General features: G+C 46.6%; 1 protein-coding gene across 1 annotated transcript in view; it reads right to left on the minus strand.

The window, feature by feature from the left end:
* The window catches only part of MICOS10 (mitochondrial contact site and cristae organizing system subunit 10), a 32,650-nt gene extending 21,913 nt beyond the window's left edge, over positions 1 to 10,737 (minus strand). The window contains exon 1 of the mRNA XM_077775649.1: positions 10,673 to 10,737. Coding sequence (XP_077631775.1) covers positions 10,673 to 10,736 — 64 coding nt within the window. The 5' untranslated portion in view covers position 10,737. The remainder of the gene's footprint in view (positions 1 to 10,672) is intronic.
* Between the last annotated feature and the right edge of the window lie 822 nt (positions 10,738 to 11,559).

Here is an 11,559-nt window from a genome sequence, read left to right on the forward strand (position 1 = left end):
TAGAACAACTGATCTAAAATGCACATGGAATCTCAAGGGACCCTGAACGGCCAAAATAATCTTAAAAAAGAACAAACCTGGAGGGCCCACACTTCCTAATTTCAAAACTTACTACAAAGCTCCAGGAATCAAAACCACGTGGTACTGGCAAAAAGACAGACATACAGCTCAATGGCATAAAATAATGAGCACAGAAATACACTCTTGCATATATGGTGAAATGATTTTTCACTAGGTGCCAAGACCATTCAACAGGGAAGGGCAGTCTTTTCAACCAACGGCGCCAAGAAAACCGGACACCCACACGAAAAAGAATGAAGCCGGACCCTTCCTTACCTGATACTATATGCAAAAATTAATTCAACACAGATCAAAGACCTAATTGTAAGAGCTAAAAACCCTTAGAGAAAACTCAGGGCAAAAGCTTCACGACATTGGGTTGGCAATGATTTCTTGGATATGACACTGACATAACAAAGATACATATATTGGTCTCTGCTCCCAGTTCCTGGCAGAGCTCCTAGCCCCTTGGAATTTCCCGGGTGATAGCACTGCCTGTTCTGATGAGGCAAATCTCAGGGAGCCCCGGGAAGCTTCAGGATGGAGCTGGTCAGGAGGGAGACCAAGCCAAGCTTGGAATTTGCAGCCCCACCCTGCATCCTCTCAGAAGGGAAGAGGGGCTGGAAAGTGAGTTGTTTTTTTTGTTTTGTTTTGTTTTTTTAAATCTTTATTATTGAGAGAGAGAGAGACAGAGAGCAAGCAGGAGAGGAACAGAGAGAGAGGGAGACACAGACTCCAAAGCAGGCTCCAGGCTCTGAGTTGTCAGCACAGAGCCCAACACGGGGCTTGAACTCACAAACCACGAGATCATGACCCGAGCCGAAGTCAGACACTTAACTGACTAAGCCACCCAGGTGCCCCAAGGGGCTGGAAAGTGAGTTAATGATTGATCATGCCTTCATGATGAAGCTTCTATAAAAATCCCCAAAGTGTGAGTTCTGAGAACTTCTAGGTCAGCAAACACCTCTACGTGCCAGGAGGGTGGCACACCCCCAATTCCACAGAAACACAAGCTCCTGCACTTATGACCCTTCAGGTCCTCAGTCTATGTATCTCTTCATCTGGCTGTCCATTCATAGTCTCTAATATCCTTGGTAATAAACTGGCAATCTAATAAGTAAACTGTTTCCTTGAGTTCTGCCAGCCATTCCAGCAAATTATCAATCCCTAGGCAGGGGTCATGGGAAGTATGATTCATAACCAGCCAGTCAGAAGCACAGGCAACAACGTGGACTTAGGCCTGGCACTTGAAGGGGGGGCGGTCTTACATGACCGAGCCCTAACCCAGACACGCAGCTGGGGTCAGGGAGCCGCTCACTGTGGAAATCCACACACCGGGTGCCTCATGTACCTCGAGTGGGGGAATCTAGGAGAAACGGAATTTTTCCCATTCAGACACCAAAGGCACAGGCAACAAGGGAAAAAACAGACAAATTGGACTTCACCAAAATGTTTAAATTGTGTATATCAAAAGACAATATTAACAGAGTTAAAAGGCTTTCACGGAATGGGAGAAAATATGTGCAAATCATCTATCCGATAAGGAGTTAATATCCAAAATGCATAGAGAACTCCTAAAACACAATAAACCAATTCAAAAATGGACAAAGGACTTGAACAGACATTTCTAAGGACATACAAATGGCTAGTAAGCACATGAAAAGATGCTCAACATCACTAAACATTAGGGAAATGCAAACCAAAACTACAATGAGATACTAGCTTACACCCATAAGGATGGTTCCTATCAAAAAAAGAAAGGGGGGCAGGGATGGTGATGCCTGAGTGGCTCAGTCGGCTGGCTGGGCATCCGACTTCAGCTCAGGTCATGCTCTCTCAGCTCATGAGTTCGAGCCCCACGTGGAGTTCGAGCCCCATGTCGGGCTCTGTGCTGACAGCTCAGAGCCTGGAGCCTGCTTTGGATTCTGTGTCTCCCTCTGTCTCTGCCCCTCCCCCACTTGTTCTCGCTCTCTCAAAAATAAATAAAGATTAAAAACAAAAAGAAAGGGGGGCACCTGGGTGGCTCAATCAGTTGAGCAACTCTTGATTTCAGCTCAGATCATGATCTCATGTGCGCGCGCTCTCTCTCTCTCTCAAAATAAATAAACTTAAATAAACTTTAAAATAAAAAGGAAGGAAGGAAGGAAATAACAAGTGTCAGAGGACGTGAAGTCATTGGGACTCTTGCGCACTACAGGTGGGAATGTAGAATGGTACAGCTGCTGTGGAAAACAGTAGGGCAGATCCTCAAAATGTTAAAAATAGAATTACAATATGATCCAACAATCCCACACTTCCGGGTAAATACCCAAGAGAACTGAAAGCAAGGTCAGCTGTACACCCAAGTTCATAGTGGCGTTATTCACAATAGCGTCTAACAACCGATGAATGAAGAAGCAGAATGTCACACACACATACACACACAGTGGACTCTTATTCAGACCTAAAAAGGAAGGCAATTCTGATATATACAACATGGATGAACCTTGAGGACATCACACAAAGTGACATAAACCAGTCTCAAAAAGACAAGTGCTGCATGAGTCTACTTATACGAGGTATTAGAGTAGGCACAAGCAGAGACAGAACGTAGATCGCAGGTTGCCAGGGGCTGGGGAGGCAGGAATGGGGAGTCATTGTTAAATGGGTACAGAGTTTCAGTTTTACAAAATGAAGAGTTATGGAGATGGATGGTGGAATAACTGTCCAACATTATGAATGTACTAAATATCATTTAACTGTACATTTTAAATGGTTCAGGTGGTAAATTTTGTTATATTGTATCACAATAAAAAACTTAGGAAAAAAAGAGGAGAGTATCCTATAAGGGTATAAGAATTAAATGAGTTACAGGCACCTGAGTGGCCTCCGACTTTGGCTCAGGTCATGATCTTGCGGTTCGTGGGTTCGGCCCCTGCATTGGGCTCTGTGCTGACAGCTCAGAGCCTGGAGCCTGCTTCAGATTCTGTGTGTCTCTCTCTCTGCCCTCCCCTGCTTGTGCTCTCCCTCTCTCTCTCTCTCTCTCTCAAAAATAAACATTAAAAAAGCTTTTAAAAAAAGAATTAAATGAGATAATGTATGTAAAACAGTGTTCTGTACGTGGTAGCCATTATCATCGTTCTCTGAAGAAGGCAGAGCCCCTCTGGCCTCTGGGACTCTCCGGCACAGTTCCCAAGGCCTAGAATGCAGGTGTCCACCCAGTCCGCCTACTAAACACCTACATATTCTCCAAGGTGGAACTCCAATGTCACCACCTTCTTTTGCACATTCTCCGAGAAGGTGAGCCAGGGTAAGGCCCATTATGTGTGCACTTCACCCCCCAGGCTTTCCGCAATGCCTGGTACGAAGCTGCCTGGGGACGCATATGTGAACGATTATTATACCCCAGAGAAGCCGGAACACTGACCCTCAGGGCTTCCATACTACCCACAACAGCAAGATAGAAGCAAACCGTTAACTATTTTAGCTTGGGACTACCCTTTATTCACATGCTTGCAGCTAATCCTTACCAGGTACAGGGAATGTCCTAATTGCTCTACAGAGAGTGTTTCATTTTATCCTTCCTTGTAACAACCCTCTGAGGAAGATACTACCATTCTATAGATGAGGAAACTGAGGCACAGATAGGTACTTACTGGTTCCTTCCTCCCTCCGTCCTTCCCTCCAAGTAAATTCTATGCCCAACGTGGGGCTCAAACTCAGGACCCCGAGATCAAGAGTCACACACTCTACTGACTGAGCCGGGTGCACACTCCTTGGTATATTTTTTCTTTTGTTCTTTTTATTTATGTATTTATTTTGGTACAATTATTTCTAATGAAAAAAAAAATCAGGAAGAGGAAAAGTAAAGGAATGCGAATGCCCCCATAGTCCACTGACTAGAATACTTTGTGGGAGTGCCTGCAAGCGTCCGTGGCTTGCACGTTTCCCTGCCGCTAAGAAACTGGAAAACACGGCTGTGCCTAATGTACCGGGCTTGCAGAGCCAGCCTGTTCCAGGAAAGCATCATAGCCATGGGCAACCCCTGCCCCAGCCATGACGTCTCCTCTCCCTCTTTGAGATTCCCCCCCCCACTGCCCCAATTCACAGGTTAGTAAGACTAGATATTCCGTACTCTGGCCTCACGGTGGGAATAAAATGTGGAGAAAAGGGACACAGTCAATTTTAGAACTTTCCAAGTCACATTAGGGATCCCAGGACCTCCATATGAATCCAGGAAGTACCAGAACCAGATGTTCCTCAAAGCCTCCCCAGGTAAATCTGCAACCCTGAGGCCCTGGCCACTGTCACACAGTGTGCTTGGTTGGGAGGTCACAGCCCGCCACGCACAGACCTAGTGAGTGATAACAAGGCTCTGAGGGCCATGGCTGTGCCTCCATTCCCACACCTGCAGGGCTTGGGGGTTCTCAAATCACAGGGCCACCCCTCCCCACCCCCCCCAGGTCTCATAGCTGGGAATTTCTCATCCCAAGGACACAGGAAGCGTGTAACTGCCCATCCAGTTCAGAGTGACGTGCATGCGCTGGGGGCACCTGCTCTGTCCCAGAGCTTCCAAACCCTCTGTTTTGGCAATACACATGCCTTCTATCCTTGTTCACAACAATGCGTGATTTATTGGTGTGGGTACGCACAAGACAAATTACTCACTACGTACAAGGAAAACAACACGGCCCATGAAGGGAGTGGAGAAAGAAAACCAGAGCATTCGAGAAATCTGATAAAACTCAAAAATATATCCATAAGGGGCAGCTGGGTGGCTCAGTCTGTTAAGCATCTGACTCTTGGTTTCAGCTCAGGTCATGATCTTGCAGTTTGTAGGATTGAGCCCTGCATTGGGCTCTGTGCTGACAACACAGAGCCTACTTGGGGCTGTCTCTCTCCCTCTCTGCCCCTCCCCGTTCATGCTCTCTCTTTCTAATAAATAAACTTTAAAAAACATAATAAATCCATAAAATTAGTAAAAAACCATTAATGACGCATTCACAGAAAACTAACGGAACATGGGGCACCTGGGTGGCTCAGTAGGTTGGGCATCTGACTCTTGACATTAGCTCAGGTCATGATCTCACAATTTCATGGGTTAAAGCCCCACATTGGGCTCTGTGCTGACTGCAGGAGCCTGCTTGGGAGTCTCCCTCTCTCTGCCCCTCCCCCAGCTTGTGCTCTGTCTCTCTCAAAATAAATAAGTAAACTTGGGAAAAAAAAAAAAACACCCTAACAGAACATGCCATTCATGAAATGTAATATTCTTCACTCCTTTTAATTTCCTGAAATAAGGCTTTGGCACTATCACTTAAACCAACATCACCCTCTACTTGTTCAAATACAAAAGTGCTCTCTGGTTCATGTTTCTCAGCTCACTACTCCCAGACATTTCTAATACTACGTTATTATTAAGATCTACTGACAATCATTTATATCCACAGATGAAATAAAAAGTTGGTGGGGCGCCTGGGTGGCTTAGTCGGTTAAGCGTCCGACTTTCGCTTAGGTCATGATCTCGCGGTTCGTGGGTTCGAACCCCGCGTCGGGCTCTGTGCTGACTGCCAGCTCAGAGCCTGGAGCCTGTTTCAGTCTGTGACTCCCTCTCTCTCTGACCCTCCCCTGCTCATGCTGTCTCTCTCTCTCTCTCTCCTAGAAATAAATAAAAAACATTTAAAAAAAAAAGTTGGTAAAAGTCCCATGATCCCAGGGACACATGATCAAAACATGTGAACTGGCAGAAATTCACATGAATCTACCTTACTTGACTTTAATTGAAATGCTAATTCATTCGGTTAATAAACACACACTGAGGGGTAAATGCGGGCAGAGATGTAGTCTGCAAAATTCTCAGCAATACATGTCATTCATTTAACAGCAATTATTGTATGTCTCCTCTATGCCAGGGGTTAGGGGATCAACAGGGAACAGAAATGTCTGAGTCTCATGAGTTCACATTCAAGTAAAGAAGCAAATCGGAAATTTCAGATGGTGATGTGTGCTATTAAGAAAAGTCAGTGACGTGAAGATTCAGAAGCAGGACACCTAGGAACTTATTCAATGCTTACAAGTTTGTTTTTTGTTTTTTTTTTCAAAAAAGATACATTAATTTCAACTTTATGCAGGAACTAGGCAATGCATATGAGTGGCAGGGATAAGAACAGAGGCCAAAGAGAAGGGTAAAAATGTGAGGGGGAGAAAGGAAAAGAAAGGAACACAAGCCGAAAGAGAGAAACAGATGTGTAAGGAACAATGGGCTATTGTGCCTATTACAGGGAGGCATGTGTTGTGTTTTGTTTTGTTTGATTCATGGGTTCAATATATCAGGTCAAACCATATTAGAAACCACCTATCCTACCATGCTCCTCTGACACACAAAATAGATATTTTAAAACCAAAATTAACAGGGAAAATAAAACTGCTTTTCTTATGATAGCGAAGGGCAGGGAAAAGCTATTCATAAATAAATGCAGCTCTTCCTACAGGACAAAATAAGAGGAGACTCTACTATCGAGCCCCAAGCTTCAGAGAAAGAGATCCTTGAAGGGCACTTGTTGGTCGGTTTGTTTTTTAAAGAACTGTCTTAAGTACAAGCTTATGTGCTCTTTAACTCAGATGTACTACCTCTAGCCTAAACACGAGCAATGAAAATAGTCATTCTTGGGCAAACCAGTGAGAAAAGAGCAAAAACGCTTGAGGTCTAAGGCAGCCAAACAGAGAAGCGCTCACACACCGAAGGAGCTGTCCATTCACCTTGGCTTCCCCTCCGTCTCTGTCACCACAGAGCATGACACCACCGAGATCTAGGTGAAAGCCCACGTTGGCCCTTCTTCTCTGCCTGCATCTGCTACAAAACCTCTCTATCTCGGGGCAGGCCGCCACTCTGAGACCCCGCCTCTGCTCTGAAGGACCAGGAGTTCCATAACCTGGCTGCCTACGGGAAGAGGAGCCAATGCACTCACTACAGAGTGTAGTTCATCGGCACCATCTCAATGACCTCTCAGACTAAAGCCTCCCCAAGTAATAGTTCTGTGCTTCCTCCTCACGCCCCTTCGCTAAGTCCACCTACTAAGGGGACTATGCCCTCCAGAACTGAACTCAGTTTTTCCTGCAAAATGAAAGCCTCCTTCTCAACTTCATTATCACTCTCAAACAATTCAACCACGTAAACATGCAGAAAAGCAACCAAAATCACGATCTTTGTTCTCACTGGCGTCTCTTTTGCCACTCCCATGATCAGTTACAAGGCTTACATTACTCTGTGTAAGCGAGGTACACACACACCCCTCCTGTTTTACTTCCAAGTTCTGATCTATGAATCACCCCTTAACCTCATTCTCACCTTGGAGTCCTCTTGGCAGGAAATGGAATGAGGCAAAGTTAACCATCTGGAGAGAAAGATGAAGAAAATCGCGTTTACTGAGTTCCTACTATGAATTTGGCACTGTTCTAATTACTGTCTCCATTTTATAAATGGGGGACAAAGTCTGAAGTTTCTCAAATATACTCATTCCTTTCTGGTCTAACAGTGCAGGCGTTCATCACTCCACATTCACAGTACCGTTGGCTTTCCTCAACTCCTGATCTGTTCTTTGTAGAACACTGCCAGATCAATCATACCAAAATTCCATTTATATCACATCAATTCTCTGTTGAGGGGAATACAATGCCTTCTGCTTCTCTATTTGCCCACTGACTGGCCCAGAACCCAATAAATATTTGTTGCTTAAAACCATCCCGCGATTCCACACCAGCCTAGAACTAATGAGCCCTAGAAGCAGAAAGTAACAAGATTTTTAAGACAGCCGTGTCAAATATGCAGAACACATGTGGAAAAGCCAAAGGCAACTCAAAAGCCTTTAAGATAAAGTGGAATTGCTCTACGACATTTCACAATTCTGACTCCACCCAAACCACCCTTCTTCAGGGAGTAGGGATGCTGAAAGAGCTGGATTCTAACCCCTGCTCCCCCATGTCTAGCTTCTTAACTGCCCCACGCTTCAGTATCCTGCTCTGTGAAAGTTCAGCTGGGCCTCTGTTCAAAGACTCCCACCCTCCCTGACTATTCAAACCCAAGCCATTCTCCAAAGGTCAGATGAAAGGCTGTTTTCCTTGCAAACTCTCACTGGGTGACCTCAGCCCATCACTGCACTTGATTTCTAACAGCTCTACAGCAGAAGGAGCCTGAATCACTCATTTTAACTTTTATCCGTAATCGGGGCACCTGGGTGGCTCAGTCGGTTAAGCGTCCGACTTCACTCAGGGCATGATCTCGTGGTTCATGGGTTTGAGCCCCACATCAGCTTCTGTGCTGACAGCTCAGAGCCTGGAGCCTGTTTCATATTCTGTCTCCCTCTCTCTGCCCCTCCCCCACTCATGCTCTGTCTCTAATAAATAAACAAAAAAAAATTTTTTAATAAAAAAATAAAAAAAACTTTTATCTGTAATCACGTATCGCTGTGCCTCATTTAATTATCTCACCCGTGTATACCCCACCCCTCACCAATGTCCCACTCATGAATGACAGTGACGCTACTCACTGCCTCAGGTGATCCTCGTGGCACAAAAGTATTCATATCAACAGTTATCACCACTACCATTTGCTATGTAAGTGCCAGGCACTGTGCTAACTATCTTATCCTTCAATCTTCCCAATCCTTTTAGGTAAATCTGTTTTTTTATCCCCATTTCATAGTGAAGGAAGAGAGCCTACCCAAAGCTACAAACTAGCGAGGACAGGGGTGAAGGGCAAGAGTGGTCATTTCTTTTTTTTTTAATGTTTTATTTATTTCTAGGAGAGAGACAGCGTGAGCAGGGGAGGGTCAGAGAGAGAGGGAGTCACAGACTGAAACAGGCTCCAGGCTCTGAGCTGGCAGTCAGCACAGAGCCCGACGCGGGGCTGGAACCCACGAACCGTGAGATCATGATCTAAGCGAAAGTCGGACGCTCAACCGACTAAGCAACCCAGGCGCCCCAAAAGTGGTCATTTCTAACGCAGCTGTCTGACTCCCACTCTTAACCACTGCCATCATACTGCTTAGTGCTAATTGTGGCTTTATTTATTTATATATAGGGAGGGAGGGAGAGAGGGAGACAGAGAGAGAGCCTAAGCTGGGGAGGGGCAAAGAGAGAGAGAATCCCAAGCAGGCTCCGTGCTGTATGCACAGAGCCCAACTCAGGGCTTGATCCCATGAACTGGGAGATCATGACCTGAGATGAGATCAGGAATTGGACACTTAAAGACTAAGCCTCCCACGCACCTCACTTACTGCACCTCACTTACTGCGGAAATAGAACATCCATGTGTTACATCTTCTCCCCTAAATGTGAGCTGTTTACAATAACAAAAACTGTATTTCTTGGCTCACTTACAGAACAACTCATTCTTAAGTGATTTATACTCAAGTCTTTACTTAACACTAACTGGCAATCTTAACAACTGAGAAACAGTAATAATTACTACTGTCAATTTGCAAATGTGGAAACAGAGGGACAGAGGGTTAAACAACTTGCCCCAAATCACACAGCTGGTAAGTAAACCCAAGGAGGAAGCGGCAGCTTTGATCAAGTACTACACTTATCAACTTATTTTCAACAATTTTTATTAAACACTAGAAAACCTAGAAAGGCGCAGGGGATACAGCGGTGAATAAACCAGAAGGAATCTCTGTTTTCATGATGCTTATAATCTTGAATCTTTTTCAACATTTTCATTCAATGGGCACAATCTTAAATCCTCTTAAATGTTCCATACAACAATATCAAATCTGGATAATGAGAATTAGTAGCAAAGAAAGCGCATGGGGCTTGAGGCCAGAACACCTGAGTTAAATTTCCAACTTTGCTATTTGTTAGCAACTTTGTCACTTATTACACCCTGGTCAAATTCGTTCACCTGCCTCTCGGGTTCACTATCAGTCCGACATAACGTATTGAGTTGCGCACCGAGCACAGTGTCTGGCACTTAGTATACGCTCAATAAACGAGTTTCCATCTTTCCCCTCCCCTCCATGCAGTGACTTCATACTCTGTGTCGTCACTGAGCACATGTTAAAAGCCTCCGCGCTGTTACGTCAAGAACCCAGAAGTGTCCAATCCCTTACTTCCCAGGACTATTCTCGTTCCAGATCACTGTGTCTCCAATTTCGGGGCGCAGACTACTGTGACGCCAATAAATCGGATCACAACTCGGGAAGGGCAGCAACTCCCGTGAGGGCCTGGCGGTGTCTATAACACGCTCCCCATGACCTTCTTTAGAAGGCTCGTGTGTCAGCTGGGGCGCACTGTGACCCTGACCCGGCTCCACCCGCGAAGGAGAATTTCCAGCCTCCGGCACGAGGCTGTGCCCTGCAGACCGCCTTCTTCTACCCATGAGCTCTGCACCTCTCGTGGCACCGGCCAGCCCGACCGTCCCTCAGTCCCTCGGGGCTGCGACTCCTCCTCCCCCCCGCCCCCGCGCCGCCCGAGTGACCTCCCGCCCGGCTCGGGCAGCTGGTCCCGGTCGGAGGGGCTGGACCAGGCCGGTCGGCCTGACCTCCCCACGGGCTTCCCTTGCGCCCTCGCGGTCAGCGGGGCCTGGAGCCGGCCGCTCGGCTCCGGGCGGGGCCTGCAGGGGCGAGAGGCCCCTTACCTATCTTCACGACCGTATCCGCCATGCACCGGTCCCACTTCCTGCCGAGCTCCGAATCCGACATGNACGGGTTGCCTGGAGGCCGGAGGTGACCCTGACCTTGGAGCCGCGCTTACCTGAGGGCTGCGAGCCTGACCGGCTTCCCCGGCTGCATCCCGAGCCCTGTCGGGAGGGAAGGCCCTTCCTCCGCACCAGCTCCCGACGTGGGCCCTGGAAATTCCCAGGGCAAGTGAGGGCACGGCGCTTGATTTCTTCATTCACTTGTTTTACTCCCTCATTCACTGTTTATTGCAGTGGGGCTCCCGCCTGCACCGCTAACACGGAGACTGTTGTGGCATAGGTCACCTGGGCCAGATCAAACGGATGCTTTGGGACCTCTCTCTGGACAGCACTGGGCACATCTGACTCCTTCTTCCTGGTCCTCCTTGTCTCCGCCTTCTCCTTATTCACCCGGACCCCCAGGTTCTGCTCCAGACTCTTCTCTTTAGGTGTCCTTCCAGCTTTTTCTCTGCCAGCTGCTTAAAGAGCGTTGCTTCCAAGAAGTACATCCGTCCGCCTTGCTCTCTACATACTCTCCCTGAGTAATTGCAGCCACTGTCAAGTTCTGTCTCCAGATCAAACGTTCACTTCAAGCCTATTCATAATTCAGCCTCCTTGCTGGTGTCGTTGATTTTAGACTTCCTTTCCCCTTAGCAACCCCCCCCTCCACCATCCTACCACAACTACAAATTTGACCATATTAATCCTCTGAATAGAAGTTGTCAATGATTTCTATTCACCTGCTGAATATATCCAAGACTCAAGAAGTTCATTCTAGGAAGCCTACACTAATAGACTTTAGAGCCCCCCTTCATCTACTAATAGAGCTTAGAGCTTCCTCTATTTTT

This window comes from Crocuta crocuta, unplaced genomic scaffold (assembly GCF_008692635.1).
Source record: "Crocuta crocuta isolate KB4526 unplaced genomic scaffold, BGI_CrCroc_1.0 scaffold127, whole genome shotgun sequence".
NCBI classification, from domain to species: domain Eukaryota; kingdom Metazoa; phylum Chordata; class Mammalia; order Carnivora; family Hyaenidae; genus Crocuta; species Crocuta crocuta.